Source organism: Euleptes europaea, chromosome 12 (assembly GCF_029931775.1).
Source record: "Euleptes europaea isolate rEulEur1 chromosome 12, rEulEur1.hap1, whole genome shotgun sequence".
NCBI lineage: Eukaryota > Metazoa > Chordata > Lepidosauria > Squamata > Sphaerodactylidae > Euleptes > Euleptes europaea.
In genome coordinates this window covers 32,299,909-32,321,366 of record NC_079323.1, presented here as the reverse complement: position 1 = coordinate 32,321,366, position 21,458 = coordinate 32,299,909, and the positions used below count along the sequence as shown (strand labels likewise).

At 42.1% G+C, this 21,458-nt stretch overlaps 1 protein-coding gene across 1 annotated transcript in view; it reads right to left on the bottom strand.

The window, feature by feature from the left end:
* Positions 1 to 6,526: 6,526 nt before the first annotated feature.
* Positions 6,527 to 21,458, bottom strand: part of F5 (coagulation factor V) — a 49,711-nt gene continuing 34,779 nt past the window's right edge. Inside the window, exons 15-25 of the mRNA XM_056858464.1 lie at positions 19,700 to 19,936; positions 19,194 to 19,395; positions 16,951 to 17,130; positions 16,083 to 16,199; positions 14,902 to 14,973; positions 14,148 to 14,239; positions 11,521 to 11,676; positions 10,533 to 10,677; positions 9,595 to 9,743; positions 8,482 to 8,664; positions 6,527 to 6,673 (exon numbers count right to left, since the gene is read on the bottom strand). Of these exons, the coding sequence (XP_056714442.1) occupies positions 6,527 to 6,673; positions 8,482 to 8,664; positions 9,595 to 9,743; positions 10,533 to 10,677; positions 11,521 to 11,676; positions 14,148 to 14,239; positions 14,902 to 14,973; positions 16,083 to 16,199; positions 16,951 to 17,130; positions 19,194 to 19,395; positions 19,700 to 19,936 (1,680 nt within the window). The remainder of the gene's footprint in view (positions 6,674 to 8,481; positions 8,665 to 9,594; positions 9,744 to 10,532; positions 10,678 to 11,520; positions 11,677 to 14,147; positions 14,240 to 14,901; positions 14,974 to 16,082; positions 16,200 to 16,950; positions 17,131 to 19,193; positions 19,396 to 19,699; positions 19,937 to 21,458) is intronic.

Below are 21,458 nucleotides of genomic sequence, written 5' to 3'. Positions count from 1 at the left end.
CTTCTGCATACCACACCTAATCCCATCACGCCTGCTATTCACATTTACATACTGTTAACATTTACATACTAATGCTTGTCTGAATTCACTCTCCTCTACTTAAAGACAGATGGATTCACATTCTAGCTGTATCTGAAGAAGTGAGCTGTGGCTCACGAAAGCTCATACCCTGCCAGAAAACATTTTTGTTAGTCTTTAAGGTGCTACTGGACTCTTGCGCTTTTCTACTACTGCAGACAGACTAACACGGCTACCCACTGTGAATTGTCTATCATGTTAGATGTAAACGGGAGGGGATTCGTATGGCTTTGTGCCAGGGCATCTGCTTCGTCTGTAGAAGGTCCCATATAAAGCAGACAGCATACTTAAAGACTTGCTTTTTAAATAAATAAAAAAATGAAAACTGGGAATTGAGTTTGGCTAGATACGTGTTATGGAAAATTTAAAGGCAGCAGGAAAAGAGGAAGACCCAACAAGAGATGGATTGACTCTATAAAGGAAGCCACAGCCCTCAGTTTGCAAGATCTGAGCAAGGCTGTTAAGGATAGGACACATTGGAGGACTTTCATTCATAGGGTTGCCATGAGTCGGAAGCGACTTGACAGCACTTAACACACACACAGAGATACATGTTATAATGCTATAGCACAGCGTTGCCATCTCCGGGAGATTTGGGGGTGTGGAATCTGGGGAGGGCAGAGTTTGGAGAGGGACTTCAATGGTGTATAATGCCAGTTCACCCTCCAAAACAGCCATATTCTACAGATGTACTGATCTCTTCAGTTTGGATATCAATTAAGTCCGGGAGTAGGGTTACCAACCTCTAGGTAGTAGCTGGAAATCTCCCGCTATTACAACTGATCTTCAGCCAATAGAGATCAGTTCACCTGGAGAAAATGACCACTTTGGCAATTGAAGTCTATAGCGTTGAAGTCCCTCCCCTCTCCAAACCCGGCCCTCCTCAAGCTCCACCCCCAAAATCTCCAGGTATTTCCCAACCCAGGGCTGGCAACCCTATCCAGAAGATCTGCAATTTTTTCCAAAAAGATCCTATGACATTTTCTACATTTAAAAAAAAAAAGGCAGTTGAATATTGTTACACCTTTATAATGTCATATCACTCTTATCAGGTTCTCTGAATTACCAGGTTTTGTGTAAATAATTATCTACCCCCTTTTGCTGTGGAGATATAAAAGAGAACGCTTACATTTACAACAAAAGGGGCTAGCGAGTTACTTCTTAAAAACAATGAAAGCTGGGATTTTGGAGAACTGGGAAGAAGAATGTTTACAATGATATAGCAGTATTTAATTGCCGATTTAAAAAGTATGCCCTTTGGTGGCAGGGGAATTGCTGCCACAGGAGACTGAGGCAAGGAAGATTCAGATGAGTGCTCCCCCCCCCCAACTTTGTTGTGATTTTCCCCAAAACATCACAGCAAAGTAGGTTTGGGAAGTGTTACAGGAAACAGAAGCAAAATGATTTTGTGTAGAAGCAGAGGAAAAAACTGCTTCCCAATAGAATCCCAACCCATGTGGAAGTGACCTAGATTTGAGAAAGGCTGCAGCAAAGTGGGGGGAAACATGGAAAACCAACAATTAGAGGATGATGTATGAATGCTCCCCAAAATCCCCACTCCAGTTTGGACATCAAATCAGAGCAAAACCTATGTGTGAAAGCATCTTGGCACACTAATCTGTTTTCTCTTTTTTACAATAAACCTTTTTAAAACTTTTTTTTTCTTTGCTTCAATTAGTACAATCATTTTCTCTGGGGTAGTTCTCTTAATCTCTTCCCCATGTGCTAGGCTGCATGGGTGCTACCAGGTTGGTGATAAGTTATTTTGTTATTGTTCTAGTACTGCGCTGGAAGAGGGCTTTCTCAGCAGGACAGTCTAGATGTTCTCTGGAGGTACTGAGTGGTAGTGGTGGGTTACCAGGGTATTTTCCAGGGAACCCTTGGTGTAAGGGAGCTTCCCAGCAAGGAAAGGTACCATTTTCCCCTTACTACTGTAACCTTCCTTCCCAGCAGTCTCACAGATGGTTTCCCCCCAAGGTTCTTCTTGGGCCCCAACCCAATTGTCAGGCTGGTCAGACAAGCCCTATGTATATATCTGAGATCAATCTTGAATGATTTAGAAGATAATACTGGGACACGGAGAGATGGATTACCAGTTACTTATGTTCATGTTGGATATATTCAGGCTTTTGAGCTGTGTCCTGGAAACCGTTTTCAGCATGGGTTCTAAAGGCCTGCTGTAATCACTAATATGTGGACCAACTGTCTTCTCCCCTTAGATCCTGACAACTCATGTTGTTTTTGCTTAAAGTCCATTGTTGCCCGTTGTCTTCCTTAAAGCATCAGCTGTGAGTCCTATGATCAGAAAGGATCTTCTGCCATCTAGGCCTTGTGATTGCAGAACATGCCCACAGCTATCTCTCATGCAGCTGTTACTTGAATGTTCAGAAATAGAACTGTAACAAGAGGGTGTAAAATACAGCATCAGCTCTTCCCTCTCCTCTCCCTTCAGTTCTCATGACTGTTTTGCCTATCATGTGGTGGCTGTTTGCAGCCTGCCTAACACATATTTTTAAAAAATCTGTATTGTCACTGTGGATGTTCATCTGGAAAACACTGGAGTCATCTTTAAGAATTAGCCTTTTCCTAAGAGTAATAGTCACCCAGCCTCCCTTAAGAAGACTCAGCAAGGATACCTTTCCCCCCATCTCTGTTGGGCTCTAACTGACCTTCAGTCAGTGAATTTCAAGACTTTTATATTACACCAAAATATTTAGGTTTTATTGATTAGGGCAATTAAGAACGATGTTAGCTGACCATAGGAAATAGACAATGGCCATGGAACACATTTTAAGAGCCAGCATAGTGTAGTGGTGACAGTGTTGAGCTAGGATCTAGGAGATCCAGGTATGAACCCCCACTTTGTCATGGAAGCTCACTGTGTGACCTTGGGCCAGCCACAAAATCTCAGCCTAAGCTACCTCACAGAGTTGTTAAAATGGAGGAGACCAATGTAAGATGCTTTGGGTCCCCACTGGAAGAAATGTGTGGTATAAACAAAGTAAATAAATAAATTGCTAAAGAAGAAGTCTGAATTGCATTTCACTCAGTGCAAAAAGATATGACATTGCTCAACCATGGTGGTCTTTATGACGACTGGAATAGCTGATCATGAAAGATGACCAGAGGTCTAGATTTTGATCCCATTTCACATGTTGTCCATCCTTATCCCAGAGTTTTGAATCCATCTTCTCTCCACTCTTTAGTTTGAAATTGCTAACAAAAGGTCATATTCCCCAATAATTAATCTGTGGAGTCCAGTATACCCAGCAGTGGGTGGGCAGGGGGGTGGGTAGCATATCCAAAGTTCACATTTAATGATACAATCAGGAAAACATGCTTTGATGTTTTGGGATTTCATTAGTGTTCTAATGATTCAGAATAAAACTGTCCACAATATAAAGTACACAAAGTGCCACATCTATGAAGAAATTAAAGTTCAATTTGACTGGGGAAAAACATCAGACAAGAATGACAAGGGAAGCTTGCAGATGACCAGGGGAGAATAACAGAAGCCACGGAGCTACTGGATGAGCAGAGAAGTTCAGGGTTGGAAAGCTTATGTGGGAAGAGGACCTGGAACTAAGATGGCTGAAAGAAAAATCAATAGCAGGGTAAGAACAGGGAAACCCGAGGGAAGTATTCTGGAGGCAATAGTGACCTGAAGGAAATTGGTGGAGGTAGCACTGAGGACAAAGGGCCAATGATAAAGAGAGGCGAAAGAAAGATCATATGATTGTTCCCAGGGTTGCCCCTGCATTCTATGTAGGCAGTAAAAGTGGGAAATATAAAAAGCCACCAACCTTCCCCTATTATCATAAAAGCTCAAGTTACACAGAACTGGCGTGAATCTTGTGAAGAATGTCTCCCATCCAGTGGTTCCAAGGAGTGACCATGGCTCATTGTATTTCCACCAGTCTTTCCAAATAATCTTCTGCTTGAATTTTGCAAGTGTCGAATCAGAATGAGATCACCTCAGGCACTGAGTAGACTTCATGCCGAATCAGATTTTAGGTGAGGTCACCTCAGGAATGATCTGATTCAGCATGAAGTCTACTCAGTGCCTGAATACACAGCAGAAATAGAGGAGCAACAGCCATAAAAGCAATCACATAATTCTAGGTTATATGTTACTTTGTACTGTAAACTACTTCTGGTTTAATTGAGTTGGATAAGAAATGGGACTGTGGTAGATTTCCTGGAGCTCACAACCACCCCACAGGATTTTCCCCACCATCGCATAACTTCTTGCCTACCTCACTGCACCAGGGCTCCTGGCAGGAAATATAAAATAATTTGAGAGGCTAGAATCTGGGCCTGGGTATAAACCCACCTGGGCATGGACAGAAAACTGAGGAATAAGGACAGGCACAAGATGGTTTGCTTGTTAGAAGTCAACAAGAAATGTTTATTCAGAAAAACACACACAAACTGGGGTGAATATTAACAATCAACCAGGAGTTGTGGGATGGTAGCTTTCAAATGGTACATGTCTCAGGAAAACTTTCCCTCAGGCAGGTTTGATATATAGGCAGGGAGGTGCTGTGGCTCAATGGTAGAGCATCTGCTTGACATGCAGAAGGTCCGAGGTTCAATCCCCAGCATCTCCAATTAAAGGGACTAGGCAAGTAGGTGATGTGAAAGACCTCTGCCTGAGACCCTGGAGAGCCACTGCCGATCTGAGTAGACAATACTGACTTCAATGGACCAAGGGTCTGATTCAGTATAAGGCAGCTTCATGTGTTCATATAAGCACAACACCCTGATGCTGGAACTAAGTTTCACACCAGACCTAGCAAACCTCACTGGTGTATTCCTTTGTTCACTCAGTTCCTCAGGCAGAGAAACTTAATCAAAGATCTGGTGCCTCCTCAGATCTTCAATTCACAATCATGTTAAACTCCTCAAAATCTAACTTCTAACTCCCTTAACTTCCTCAGATCATAACCTATCCCAGTACAAATCTCCTCTTCTCTTCTTTCTCACACTAGGATATCATGGATAGTGCTAAAGGCACTGAACATCTTAGAAGCTAATAAAATAATAATGGGCACATAGGTGCAATTGTGTGAGGTGAGGACAATTAATCTTAGACAAAGCTCTTTCAGAGATAATTTGTATTTTTTCACACTTTGTGCAATAAGCTCAGAGCAGTATAATAGCCTCGGAAGGGTAGGCTGAGAGAAAGACAGTAGCTTTTCAAGATGTTGCACCAACTCTTTGGTATCAGGCTTTTTCCCAGTTAGACCTACCTTGATTGCATTGCTTGTTTTATTTTTTAAAAAATGTGGCTCCCTGGAGGGAAGAACATCCTTTTGAAAGGAAGATCTTTAAAAATATTTCACAGTGAAAAAACCTAGGAAAGATTTGTCCTCCAGTTGTGCATCATTTCAAAAGAAGTGGACATGGATTTGGGGAAATAAACCTTACAAAACTGTTTGTGTTAGCTTGAAGGATCATTTCTGCAAGGTACAGTGTACATTCCAACCCATATTTATTGAATCAGGCAGTAATTACTGGAAGCGCAAACAACTGAGCATTGATTTACTCGTCTAGAGTTCCTCCCTTTGTTTACCTTGGCAATGTTATTGCCTTCTATGCAATACTGAGAACTTATCCTACCTAGACAACAGAACCAGTGATTTGATGTGGCCTGTAAAAGTGTAATTTCCTATTTGTTAAACTCTTAGATTGAGGAAGTCAATGCAGCCCAATATCCATCTAACAATAGCCAGGTGGGATATATCAGGGGGGAAAGGTACAAGGATGTGATCATGTAATAGATTATTACACTAACAGTAATTCACTGCAAAATATTAGGCAAAGTATCTCTAAAACAGAAAGTATTTCTGGCAAAAGGATTCATCAGCTTGATTTAATAGCTATTTAAATTCTTTGGTGTCATAAAATAATACAATCTTTGCTTAGCTTCACAAGCAAACTTAGCTGCAGTGAAAATACAAAAGACAGCCAGCAATTTGCATTGAGAATGGGAGGGAAGAAACCCAGATATAGATCAAAGCTGTGGTGTTAATATACTAACAAGTAAATTCTGAGCAGAGTTATACTTTTCTAAACCCATTGAGATGCATGTAACTGCTTAGGACTGGGTGGTAAGGAACACATTCTATGTAAAAATGGCAAATATACAGCACAACTCTTTTAAGAAAACTTTCCTGGAAGTAAGCCCCATTGAATGGACCTGAGTAGACCTGCTTAGGATTCCTCTGATAATTTCTCACATGTTCCTTGTGTTATATAATCGTTTTAGTATAATACCCACAAAATGTCTTTCAATTGATATTTATTTGCAAAGGTATTTCCAATCCACAGCAGAAAGTGCTTTGGTTATACACCAGAGGATCATGAGAAGAGTTGTTTTATTCTTTTGACACAGCAGACTTAAAGCTCTGGATCTTCTTAATCTGACGGTCCCCTGTCCCAACTCCTAGAAAATATTGCAACCAAATAGTTCCACTCGAAGAGCAATGCTCTGATTCCACATTTTGGGAACAATTCGAATGAACCTAGAAAATATAGGTGGGCTGAAAAAGTTCTTGATCTGTCCATTACTATTAATATTACCCATGAACACCTGAAAGTAAACAGAAATGGTTATATAAATGGGGCGGTAAAACGAATGCATGCCATTTGAACATATAGCAAGGAATTCCTGCAACAGGACACTTGAAGGAGTGGGCATTTCAGATTTACACAAATAGGATTGCCAACTAAGGAGATTTGGGGTGGAGCCTGGGGAGGGCAGAGTTTGAGGAGGGGAGGGATGTTAGTGAGGCATAATGCCATAGAGTCTACCCCCCAAAGCAGTCATTTTCTCCAGAGGAACTGATATCTGCGGTTTGGAGATCAGTTGTAATTTTGAGAGATCTCCAGACCCCAATTGGAAGTTGGCAACTCTAAGGTCTGCCTTCATATTGCAGAAAGAGGCAGGGCCGTGCAGTTTGCTACATATGGGATGACCCTTGCAAGGATCCCTCCATTTCCACACACACCCTTCTTCCTTCCTGCCCACTTCAGCCCCACAGCAGGCATAGGCTTTATCTGGCTGCCACCACTCTGGTTCTAGAGCTTTACTGGAGAGGTTTTACCATACTGGTGATTTCTAGAGATACCCTCCATCACTTTCAGGTTTCCCCCAGAAGTGATGTAGTGACGTCTCCAATATACCCCCATATCTTCACCCCCACCCCTCCTTTCATTGCCAGGCTCTGACTGGTAACCCTATGCATGCTGCTCTACTCACTAGCCTCAAGCCTAGGATCATGACATTTCTCTAAACAATATGAACGTACAAAGCCACCTCATGCAGAGTCAGACCATTGGACTGTTCTGTGAACCCAATATTAGCTACTGCAAGAGTCCCCTAACTTATTTAACCTGTGGGGATTTTTGAATTTTGAAAACAGGGAGCAAGTGCTGCTTCAAAATGGCTGCTGGGAAGGGGCAAAGCCAACCACAAAATGGTTGTATGTTGAGAGTTTCCAAGCCAAGCATACTCCTAGGATATATTACTCATTAAAAGAACCTTATCTAATTACTGTAATGGCAACCCGTGTTAAATTGGGAAATTCCTGAAGATTTGGGGTTGGACCTTGGGAAAGGCAGAGTTTGGAGGAAGGAGCTCAGCAGGGATGTGATACCATAGAGTCTACGCTCCAAAACTGCCACTTTCTCCAGGGGAAGTGATTTATGTGGTCTGCAGATCAGATGTACATAAGAACATAAGAAAAGCAATGCTGGATCAGACCAAGGCCCATCAAGTCCAGCAGTCTGTTCACACAGTGGCCAACCAGGTGCCTCTAGGAAGCCCACAAACAAGATGACTGCAGCAGCACCATCCTGCCAGTGTTTCACAGCACCTAAGATAATAAGCATGCTCCTCTGATCCTGGAGAAAATAGGTATGCATCATGACTAGTAGCCATTTTAACTAGTAGCCATGAATACCCCTTTCCTCCATGAACATGTCCACTCCCCTCTTAAAGCCGTCCAAGTTGGTAGCCATCACCACATTTTGAGGCAGGGAGTTCCACAATTTAACTATGCATTGTGTGAAAAAATACTTCATTTTATCTGTTTTGAATCTCTCACCCTCCAGCTTCAGCAGATGACCCTGCATTCTAGTATTGTGGGAGAGGGAGAAAAACATCTCCCTGTCCACTCTCTCCAAACCATGCATAATTTTATAGACCTCTATCATGTCTCCCCTCAGCCGCCTTCTTTCCAAGAAATGTAATTCCAAGAAAACTCCAACGTGGAGGATGGCAACCATACCACTTAGGGACTTAACTATTTGCAGATGTTAGGGAAGGATATTAACATTCTTGAAGCTTAACATGCTCCTGAGTTTAAACTAAAAGCATATAAAGAGAGAAAATGTCACCTTTTCCATGGAGGTTGAGCTGTCCAAATAGGGCTTCCATGCTGAGTCATTATCGCTGTAAAGGATGGAAAATGTTTTCACGTACATTTCAGTAGTCAGCGATTTAGCACCTTGGGTTATGATAGCTGTTATCTTCTTAGGTTGAAGGAGATCGATCTGCAGCCACTGATTATTGTTGTTTGACTGCAGAATTAATTATAATAATCACATTTGTGTAACTTAACAGCGGAACAGGCAACTATCCAAAATATGCAAATAATCCTATGAGGTCCACCGAAATGTTCAATGCTAGAGAATTATAATGAAAGGATGAAAGGATCCATGGATGGATACTGCTACTATAGGCTGAAAAAGCATATGGAGAGTGAACACTGGATGGTGAGTTCAAATGGCCAAGGCTTGGATCCAGACTGACTTTTCCATGGGCAAGGACTTCCATCCATGGAGCGTGATTTTTACACCTCCCCACTTCAATGGCAGCCCAAAATGCTCCCCAAAATCTTCCAGAACTCCCTCAGCCCCACCTGCCTCACGTGTCTGTCGTGGGGAGGGGAGGGGAAGGCTATTGTAAGCCGCTTTGCAACTCCATAAAGGTAGGGGAAAGTGTGGTATAAAAACCGACTCTTCTTCTATAAAGAAGGAAATCATGCTCAGTGGGTGGGAATCCTAGTACCCATGGAAATGGATCCAACCCTAGGTTTCTAGTGGAATGGTCACATGCTGAAGAAAGAAGCCTTGGGATGGGACTGTGGTTCAGTGACCGAGCACGTGCTTTGCATGCAGAATCTCCCAAATTCCATCCCGGATATCTCCAGCTGAAAGGGGTCAAGCAGCAAGCATTGGGAAAGATAAGTAAATGCATAGTTACACGTTTTTTGATTGCTGATTGCTATTTTGGCTCTAATGGGTTTTTTTTAGCTTTGAACAGTTCGTATCGATCACTTAAAATAAGGGTGGGCTGAAAGTAAATTGTACTCCAATGGCTAGTTTAAGGATTAGACCCTCTTTCAATTGCAGCCATAAAGACATTTAAACAAACAAACAAACAAGAAAAGTATATTGCTTGTTCACTATCAGCAGCAGAAGTTTTAATTGCACAGTTTTAATCTTTACCTTTGCTTGCCAGGCATTCACCCGCCCTTTTTTATTGAGGCGGGCAAAGGATGGCTTCCATGAACTTATAAAATTCTTCTTATAGGTGGAGGCTGTAATCTGCGCATCCGTAATTGCCCCATTTTCTAAACCCAATGGCATAGAGCAGCCTGTCATCAAAACATCAAAACATCAAACCATCAGAATGATCTCTAGGAACATGTATTACCCCCGTCTGGGAACCACATTTCTGTTGTTGATTCTCTTTTTAAAAATCTTCCTTATTCCTCTTATTTATTGTTTCTGCCATAAGGACAGGAAAGTGAGTATTGTACACCCATAGCATTATCTAGCAAGAGCGCCTTAACCTTTCCTACTGCACGTGGATCACCAGTCACACTTGTGGTTCTTTTCTCTTCCTCCATCTCTTGCTATGGTAGGTAAGGCTGAGAGATAGTGACTGAGTGGGGAATTGGAACCTGGGCCTCTTCAGTCCTAGTCTAATAACTCTAATCTACTCTAAACTTGGAATTTAACATACACAAAGAACATAACGATGCAGTTCAAGAAATAAAAAGCGGGAGATATCTGCCCTAAATAACACAGACAAGCATGTACAGTATAGCTTAGCTAGTTACAAAATATCTGTAAGTCTGAAGAATTGCAATTCTCTTTCTACCTTTTTGGTAAAAAATGTAGTAAGGAAAGCAGAACAGCCCCAAATAACAGCCTTTGCTATATTAATATAGGTAAACTGGGCTCCAAACTCCCCTGAAGGTACAACATGATTTGGGAAACAGGAAAAATGTTTCAGGGCAAATCCACGCTTTTCCCAACAGGGCAATACACATCTGAGATGGTTTGCCAGAGTCTGGAAACATCAGGAAACAGCAGCCAGGACACACTGGCTATGTGACACCCATCTTAGTAAATAAGTAAAATGAATTTCCATGCCTTACCTTCTATTTCACAACCCAGCAATTCCATGCGAAGGGTAGGTCTGTTATAGCATGCAGTTGGATACACCCTAATATACCTAGCAATTATAGGAGGATCAATGTGATTTTCTTTTATCCCCGAGCCATCAGAGTTACCTTCAAAAAACTAAAGGAAAAATATCTTTAAATAATTATACAATCGTTGTTCATTTTACTGTAAGCTTCCAAATCATGGACTGCAAGTTGCCTTGAGGAACACCCAATCCTGCAGCTTCCCAGATGCATGAAATAGTGGCAATTTAAATGCACATGCTAGATGAACATCTGTATCTACACTGGAGATAGATATAATTCTTGCACAATCAGAGCAATTATTTTAGCATTATATTTATATTACATGGCTGGCTGTACACACAACGCTGCCTTATACTGAATCAGACCATTGGTCCATCCAAGTCAGTGTTGTCTACTTACATCACCTACTGCCTGATCCTTTTAACTGGAGATGCTGGGGACTGAAACTGGGACTTTCTGCATGCCAAGCAGATGCTCTACCATTTAGCCATGGGCCCTCCCCTACCATGACAACGACAACCTTTAGCCAGATGAGGACTGGAATTTATGTTACCTATTTATAGGGTTGCCAGGTAACTGGTGGTGGTGGTGGGCAAACGCCTGCCAATCCATCCCCCTGCCCACCAACCAGCTGAGGGTCAGTGGGGAAATGTGCATGCGTGCCTACACACCGCGGCACATCACTTCCGGTTGACACCCAGAAGTGCTGCCTCGCGAGGGACCTTATACCACTCAAACAGGTAAGAAGGTCAGTTGGCAGCAGTGGTGGCAAGTGGAGGTGGGGAAAAGCAGAGCCGAAGCTGGCAGGAGGGGAGGGCGTAAAGGAGAGTTGATTGGGGCAGCAGTGGAGGAAGGAAAGGCGAACAGGGAAAGCTGAAGGGATGGTGAGGAAAGTAGGAGGAGTATGCGCTTCAAATCCAGCAAGAATACAGACCTTTTGTGCCCCTGTACTGTTTCCTCTAAAGGCAATCCACCTTCTCCCATTTTTGCTGTACGCAATAAAATATTCTTTTGTATACAAGTGTTTTGTTAACTCCTTGGCTCCCTGGGTCTGAATCCCTGTAATTAGAACTTCCCTTTGTAGGTCTACCTGTAAAGCAAAAAATAATAATAATAATAATAATGGATCCATATTATTCCAGTTCGATTCTCTCAAGCCCAGGTATCCTTGAGAAACTGCTGTTACTTGATCTGTGCTGATCCGTGTCTATTTATGCACAACTGCCATTCATATGTAAAGTGGAGTGGAAGAGTCTAATCTTTTACGTACTGAAAATGGAGTGGAAAGATGAGGGGAGCTAAACCTCATCCTTGCCTTACTTTGTTGAGCTTAATTGTTTGAAGCAATTTTCTGACAACCCAGCTCACTTCTAGTATTGGAGCCAGAGTAGGGGGGAAACTGGAGCATAGGTGAAGGAGGGGGCAGAGCTTGTCTCACCCCTATGCGGTCCTGTAAAAAAGGGGTCTTTCCCATTTAACATGTCATATGAATGAGCAGACCCTGACCTGGATGGCCCAGGCTAGCCCGATCGCATCAGATCTGGGAAGCTAAGCAGAGTCAGCCCTGGTTAGTATTGTCAGGCTCAGGCGTCTGTCCCTAGCATCCCATAAGCAAACTCGTCCAGGCAGGCAGCTCTGAAGCAGTAATACTTTATTAGGAATAATAGGACAGATAAAAGAAACTGTCTACAACAGGTAAGGCTTGTAATGAGGAATCCTTGGCAGGTTACATGTATTAAAAGCAATGCAGGCTCTGGAAGTAAACAATGGCGAAGCAGCTCCGAGATAAGGAGTTCCCAGGAGGAAAGACTAAACAGCAGCTTGGCATCTGCACTGCCAGAGAAAACCGGACAGGCGAAACTGTACATAGTGTTAACAGGCATGAGAACCAAGGTCTTGACATCCAGCCAAATGCTGGCCTAACTCAGGTCAAGAGCCTTTACTACAGACTGAGAGAGCAAGGTCTGACAAGTATTTGGATGGGAGACCACCAAGGAATACCAGGGTTGCTATGCAGAGGAAGGCAATGGCAAACCACCTCTGTTACTCTCCTGCCTTGAAAGCCCCATAAGGGGTCACCATAAGTCGGCTGCAACTGGACGACACTTTACTCACACACACACACGAATGAGCAGAGATGTGAATAAACACTTGTAGATTCCATCCTATCAGTTTGGCCCTAAGAGCTGACTACCCCAGTAGTCAATTTCTTTGTTAGAATTATCCGTGATTACAGTAATCAAACCATTTATTAAGAATAGCACACCAGTCTTCGCTACGTCAAAATGTTCCTGGTTCCTCGTTCATTCTTGTTCGAAGGAGCAAAAGTCAACGCGTACGCAGGATGGTACCTCCCAGAAATATCTTAAAAATAGTTCTTTGTATCATAGTCACAGGGCATGAAAAGATGGGGGAAAGCCTCCATAATCACGATGCAGATCTTTATCTAACATATTGCAAAATCTTAGGGCTGGAAGAGATCACAGGACATCTCTCGGCCAGGGCTCTGCCTCGTGCCCACATTCCACACAGCTTGTGACATCCCACCCCAAACACCATCAGCCTTGTTCTGTGGCCTGCCAGTTCCTTCACAACCCCAGCCACCCTGTTTTTCAGTCACAAGCGGGCAGGAGTTTACTGAGGAGCCGGTGGTGGTGGACCACCATATGTGGCTGACGGGCTCTGTACGCTTTGGTTTGTCAGATCTCGTGTAGGCCCTACCCCTCTCATACATCCACCACCACCACTATCCCTCAACATCCCAAACCACCATCAAAGATCCCATTTCACAGAGTTTGCACAATCCCTTGGGCTGTAAACTGCACTGGCCCTAGAGGCCCAGATGAGGTAATGTTCACATGGCCCATGCTGATATAAACATTGGACATTCCAACTGATTCTGTCCTTCAGACATTACTGGAGTAGCATATGGATCCAACCATGTAACAGTTATGCAGCCTGAAAATGTATTAACGAGTGAATAGTTGATCTACTGCATCTGTTACAGTTGGAATTAATCTGTCATGATCATGAGTAACCGCACTGACAAAGGGAGCTTTGACTTTTGAAAGCTTATACCCTGAAAATCTTGTTCTCTAAGGTGCTACTGGACTCAAATCTAGCTGTTCGACTGCAGTCCAACACAGCTACCCTCTCAAACTTTTTTTGTTGACACCTGGGAGACCCAGGTTCAATTCTCCACGCTGCTACAGAAGATCATTGGGTGACCTTGGGCCAGTCACTCTCTCTCTCAGCCTTTCCTACCTCACAGGGTTGTTGTGAGGATGAGCTGGAGGAAGGGAGAATGATGTGTGCCACTCTAAGCTCCTTGAGGGAAGGTGGTGATATAAAATGCACAAAATAAATAAATACTCTGTCCCTACTAAAACTATTTCAGTGTGCCCAGGAGTGTATTTATCCCTTTGGCTTCAACCCAGCTAGTACCTATGATATAAAAATGTGCATTATGTATGCCCCCAGGTGAATAAAATGTAAATTGCTCAAATCAATGCTATAGAAAATCTAGAATAGCCTGCAATGCAAACACAGCCCAAATCATACCTGGATCCAGGAACCATTTTCCTTCTTCTCGGTGCTCCAAGCATTGTATTTCCCCGTATTGTCTAATCTCGCCAACTTTGGTTCCCAGTAACCTAAGTAGGGGCAAAAAGAAGGGAGGGCAGTTGTAAGAATAAAAGAAAAGAGACACGCTGTGATCTTTTCACATCCCTGCTTCTGTTTTAGAGGAAATCAAGGACTTGAAATTGACTGATTGGCATTTCACGAGAAATAGACATTCTGAATCCATGGCAAGAATAAAAAAATATTCTTGATTGCAATTGAGGATGTGTTCACATATATACCCTGCTGAATTTTTTATGCCACACTGTATGTTTGCTAATTAATGTCTTTTGCTTTGTCAGTTCTAGAATTCTGGAAGACAATTTATGCCAACCACAGTGAAAACTTGGAAGTGAAAATATTCAGCCATGCTGAATAAACTCTGCAGAGGTGTTCCTTAAGTACTGTCATGTGGTGTCATGGACATTGATTTATTGAAACTATTTATTTCCTACTTCTCCATTTAAAACATTTGAGCTGGCTTGCAGCATCAAAAATCAAAAGCTAAAGCAACGCTATAAATGACAACAAACAGCAGATTGAAAACGGCATTCAGAGCAATTTCACAGCAGTCGCAAGCACTATGAAAGCAACAACAATCAGAAGAGCAATGAAAACCAGAAGAAAATCAAAGACACAGGTAGACATATTCAACATCCTATTTGACATTCCGTAGTTGTGACATTCAACTTACTTTTGTGATCAGAAGCACTTATTTGTGAATCTTGTATAATGCCACTTGCCAGACCCAAGGGTAACTTGCATTCTGTAGAGAAGGATCACAGACATTTTACTAGCCAAATCTCTAGGGCTTGGGAACCTTGTTCCTTATTTTATGAAATAAAGGAGGGGGTATCTCAAATAATCATTTGAACACAAAACTCCACGGAGAACCTTACCTGTGCAGTTCCTACAGGAAGACGTGTACACAAGATACATTTGAAACATAAATTGCTTTTCTCCCCAATGAGGACCCAAAGTAGCTTACATCAGGGGTGTCAAACACAATTATTACGAGGGCCAGATATGACATAAATGTCACTTAGTCTGGCCAGGCCATGCCTCACCAGCCCAGATGGAGAGTGAAGGGGGGGGGTGGCTGCCTCAGTTGGCTCGCAGGCTGGATAAAAGCTCTCAATGGGCCGTATCTGACCCACGGGCCTTATGTTTGACACTCCTGGCCTAGAATTTCCACAAGTTCAAAGGAGGCAATTTCCACTCTCCTGTGACAGCCCCAGTGCAGCTCCCAGGGGGCAGGGATATCTTGGGGGTAATCAGAGGTCTACCATAGGAGGAGGGAAAGAACCTCCATCCCCTTTGAGTCCATGGAAATTCTAGGCAGAATCCAAGCCAATGTGTTATTCTATATCATTGACTGCCATTTTTTTTATAACAAACATTATATCAACATGACCTCGCTGCACTCAGTGTTATCTATTTATTGGCTGCCACCTGCAAAGGACCCTATGTAGGACACTAAGGACAACAATGTCATGTCTTGTATCTGCTTTAATAAAACGTTGCCAAGAGAAATAGGAAGGAGGCCAATGTCAGAGACTGCCGTGCATTTAAAGCCATTAGTAGGCTGGCCCTGCAATTGTGACATCCTTATAGTCTGCTGTATGCAAATAGATCCTCAGTTTCTTGGAAGCACTTCTCTTCATTGTGTAGCTTCTTAATTTCCATCACTGAATCTCTGGTCTAAAGACTACCAACTAAAACATGCTAGTCCCTCCTTGCCCTCTGCTGTCTCATTCATTCTGGGTGCATAATTAGGGGGTTTAGGAAAGTGGGGAGAACAGAAATTCACATATCCTTGAGATAGTTCAGTGTTTCTCAACTGTGCAATGAAATTTATGTGTTAACCTCTGTTACCTTTATCGACAATAAGAAAAGCAGTCTGCATTCCAGCTTGCTGATATTCACCAACCTCTGTGTCCAAAAGCCACACAGCGGCTTTCGATGGCTTCATTTCAACAGTGCGGAATGACCCTTGAAAGGAGAAAGTATTTGTTTATATGGTTGAAGGACTCATGATGTGACCACAGTGCAGAAGCCTAGCAGGCATGGGTCTAGTCATTGCCTACAAAAGAGACACCCCCCTCCCCCAAATCTGAGGCAGGATAATGCTGCTGCAGTCATCTTGCTTGTGGGCTTCCTGGAAGCACCTAGTTGGCCACTGTGGGAATGAACTGCTGGACTTGATAGGCTTTGGTCTTATTCAGCATAGCTTTTCTTATGTTCTTATAGCACTTTAAGAGTTTCATAAGCAAAAAACAGATAGGTCCCTGTCTGCTAAGAGCTTACGATCTAAAAGAAGAAATGTTGAAGACAATGTTGAGGGCGTGAAAGGGGAGAGGGAGGAGCGCGAAGAAGGGTGTTTCATTCTTTTGATATTCTCTAGGGTGTGTGTGAGCTTTTGTACATGTGAATATTACAAAAACAAGGTCTTTATTCCTAATCAACAAAATTACATAATGCTAGTTATGTTGTCTGAGATTAACACAGCCTTTCAACAAAAGGATAATTGGCATTCCCATAATGCACAGATGAAGAAACTTGATAACAGAAAAGAGAAGACGGGTTGCCAATGCAACAGAGAGGGCTAGTGAAGGAAGCAAAACCCACTGTTGTTGCAATAAGCTGACAGTCCGCTCATACTGTTTCATATAGTTAGAACTGACTGAATTTATTCTAGCCTTCCATACAACAGCATTTACTTCAATACGTCGATTGGATTTACCAGGAAGAAGTGGGTAGACTCCAAGCTGATGATCTTCCATTCCCTGTTCTGTGAATGTCTGACCGTGAAAATGCACAACATGAATGTCTTTTGGCCCTCCCGTGTTCAGCAGATGCCAGTGAACCACCTCATCCTTATACATCCGCAAACCTGGCAGTTGGTACTGGAGCCCATTAATAGCTGAAAGGAAACATTTCAGCAACAATAAAATAAATTACAAGTAAATATAGTACATCCTGTGGCAATCATATATCTTGATAAACGTGTATCACTGCAATTGCCTGTAAACACTGAAAACTTGAAGGCACTGACTTTTGCAACTCAGTGTTTTAATTAAAATATTATCTTCATAGCAGAAAGCAGATAAATAGAAATATTGTGACTATATACTGAAGATCCAACAACTTTATGTGTGTTCAGGGAAAACTGCTTCCTCCTCCTCATTGCAGCCTCCCATGTCGTATGGCTTTTTGTCCATGTATGTCCCCCAATTTTCAGCATCACCTTTTCAATGCATGCAAGGGGTTGCTGGGGAAAGGGGAAACAGACTTCTGCCAGAACTTTCTGCTGGCGGTACGCAGGATTCAAGCATGATGTCCTGGACCAAATCCCAAAACAGTAAGCTCCAATTTCATGCACTGAGTTCTATACAGTATTAGTTGTTCTAGTGAAAAACAGTATTAACAGAGTGAAAATTGGGCTTGACTGTTGTACTGTTCTGCTATTTTTAGCATTTTGTACTTTCCAAATAGACATCACATTCCCTGATTTGTGACGGCCATTGCATAATGAATTATTATTAACCTTTAAAGATGCATTTCAAAACCATTAACTGGCTGAAAAGTGCTTTCCGTTAAACTTAATATGAATCCTTTCCCTTCCTGAAGCCCACAGTTTATATCCTACTTACAGCTTGCTATTTTTTTAACCAAATATAGGGTTGAAAAGCATCTTGCATAATTGTTTTCATATATATTGTCGAAGGCTTTCATGGTCAGAGTTCAGTGGTTCTTGTAGGTTATCCGGGCTGGTGACCGTGGTCTTGGTATTTTCTTTCCTAACATTTCGCCAGCAGCTGCGGCAGGCATCTTCAGAGGAGTAACACTGAAGGAGAGACCTTCAGTGTTACTCCTCTGAAGATGCCTGCCACAGCTGCTGGCGAAACGTCAGGAAAGAAAATACCAAGACCACGGTCACACAGCCCGGATAACCTACAAGAACCACTGTTTTCATATATGTTAAAACATTTCCCCCTATAAGACAGATTTTACTTGATGTATTCCAAAGTAATACAGTTTTTACCTTTGGGAAAGGAATTTCTTAGTTAGGAATTACTGAAGGGGTATGGTAATGCTTACAAATGTAATGAAAGGTGTCTTAAAGGTATGAAAAGTAAGCACGTTCAGGATGGATACGCATTTGAATTGGAGGAATCAGCATTGTGTATTTTCCCCTTGTCCTCTTTGTCTCGGTGCCTTAAACTATAGATATTTCTACTGATATTAGATATTCAGTTTTTTCATTGCTTGCTATGTATTGGTATGTATGTTTATTGTTTAAAACTGTGTAAACCTAAAATGGAATAAATTTAAACAAAACTTTTTTTTTGTTTTAATAAAAAGTGTATTATATTCATGAGTAAAGGTAAAGGTAGTTCCCTGTGCAAGCACTGGGTCATTCCTGACTCATGGGGTGACATCACATCCCGGCATTTACTAGGCAGACTTTGTTTATGGGGTGGTTTGCCGTTGCCTTCCCCAGTCGCCTACACTTTACCCCCAGCAAGCTGGGTGCTCATTTTACCGACCTCGGAAGGATGGAAGGCTGCTAACCTTGAACCTGCTATCTGAAACTGACTCCCGTCGGGATCGAACTCAGGTCATGAGCAGAGCTTTTTACTGCAGTACTGCAGCTTACCACTGTCTATATTCACTCCGCTCGTGAATACAGACATGCTTAAAAATCTAACAAGAAAAATAAAGTAAGAAATGACCAAACCAGTTTGATGTTGGTGCAAGATATGAGTTAACATTGGGAGTGGTTGTGATGACACAGGAGAGCAAACGGGGATCTGCGTTTGCAAAATTACTGTTATTTTGGAGCATAAGTGACGGCACACAAAAATCACATGCAAGTGGTTTGTGTACACAAAATATTAACATGTTGCAATGTCTTTTTTCTGCTGTTAAAGGCTAAGTTATTTTTTTGCCACCGTTACAGAAGACAAAGGTATGCATCTATACCAGGATATGTGTGACACCTTTCAGCATCAGCAGTTCCATCTGCACATGTCTTCTTGGCCTGCTTATTGAAGTACCAGCTCTTTTTTTCATCAAAGACCATAAACAGCAGAACAAATTCCCGCATATCTGTCGGCTTGTTGTCAAGCATTCCTTTGTTACAGATCAAAATTGGCCCAATCAAGCCAGAGTGTATATCTTTTCCCTGCAAAAACAAAACAAAACATTATTGATAGGAAAGCGGACCTGCAAATTAGTTTGTAATGAAGACAAATTGCTAGTCTCAAAAGTGATTTATTTTTAACAATTTCATTTTGATTCATTTTGGTGCAAAGATTCATGAACAAAGTTAATGAAAGTTATAATACAGGAATCACACACAGGAGAATCTCAAATGCAAGTTATATCGACAAAGCAAACTGTGTATTAAATAGGAAAAGGAAATACTTGGTCAAGGTTGAACAAAGCATTTACTGTCTTATTCTGAGCAATCTACATGATTGTCTTACTGGGTTTACAGCAGAGTAATAGACCCAGGACCTACAAACTTTCCCATCTTGTGTAGGACCCGATTGTTGGGTTACATGCCAGACATAGGTATAGGTGCCATTCGGCTGGATGGCATCATCTTTCCTGAACCATTCTGGAGACTGATCATCATAGCTTCTGCCTTCAGAAGATTTCTCATAAGAAAGTCCATGGGCATGAAGAGAATATGGTCTGGAGGCCAGATTTTTGAAATGAACCTAGAGAGTTGAAGAGACAGTTATTATCAGCAATGAAGAAGCACCCCTCCCAAAATTGCTTCTAAAAATTGTGGCGTTGCTCTGGGTACAGATCTTATGACCTGAGCCCACAATAGTTCAGTTTAGATGGTGGTTTCTACAGAAGAGTCCCTTCTCATTTGGAATGTTGACCCAGCAACTGAAGGAGAAGAATGTATTTAGTTACAAAGTTTATACCCCGCCTTTCTTTCCTCATCAGTAGGGTTGCCAGATCCCTCTTTGCCACTGGCAGGAGATTTTTGGGGCAGAGCCTGAGGAGGGGAGGGTTTGGGGAAGGGAGGGACTTCAATGCCATACAGCCCAATTTCCAAAGTGGCCATTTTCTCCAGGTGAACTGATCTCTGTGGGCTGGAGATCAATTGTAATAGCAGGAGACCTCCAGCTAGTACCTGGAGGTTGGCAATCGTACTCATCAGGGCCACCAAGGCAACTAACAGATTGAAAACATACATAATAAAACCACATCTTAAAAACCATTAAAAGCAACAAAAACACACACATCATTAAAACAATTAAAACCAAAGATAAAATACACATACAAAAACATACAAAAACATTGTGGGATGTGCACAGCCAGCTGGCTGAACAGATTGACTTGAGCATAGGTCATGTCCTCTCAGACAGTTGCTGTTCCAAAGAAAATAATCAATGGTAGTTCCTACCTGTTTTCTGACAGCACCCAAGTTGCTTAACAGTTCCTGTTAATTTTTCCTGTTACTTTTTGTAATTTCCTATTAATTAGTGAGGTGCCCCTCAGTCCTAAATCTTATGGATAGTACCATAATCCTATTGGTGTCAGTAGAAATTTCATTCATCCCTATTTGACACATTCAAGAGATGGGCTACCAAGACAGAAAAGAAACTTGCTTCTTCCCCACAGTTCAGAAATGGGTCTCTTTGATTACAGATTAGCTGAGCCACTCCAACAGCTGTTCTCTCTTTTTCTTCTTCCCTTCCTTCCTGCCCTGTTCAATGTTCTTCTAAGTCATCTACACCACTAGTAGATCCTGAATCATTGTGCTGGGTGGATCAGAGGCACCCTTCTGCAGTGTGGTGTTGTGGTTGGAGTGTCAGACTAGGATCTCTGAGAACAAGGTTCAAATCTCCATTCTGCCATAGGAGCTTCCTGGGTTACCTTGTTAACACTGTCATCTTAACCTACCTCACAAGGTTGTTGTGAGGGTAAAATGGACAAGAGGAGCCACTTGGGGTCCCCACTGGGGAGAAAAATGGAGTATAAATGAAGTAAATAAATAAATAAATACATTTATGTTCAAGGAACTAGTTTTACACTACACCATTGTGTAATATAAGTGAATCTAGATCTCAGTAGTCAAGCCAAGTTTATTGTATAAGGCCATAGGCCATTACAATCTAAAACTGTAAAGCAACAGGTTAAAATATACAAAACCAGGATCATTAAAAGAATACAAAATTAAAAATTAAAATAGCCCTTTCGGCTCTATCCAGCTTTACCACCTTT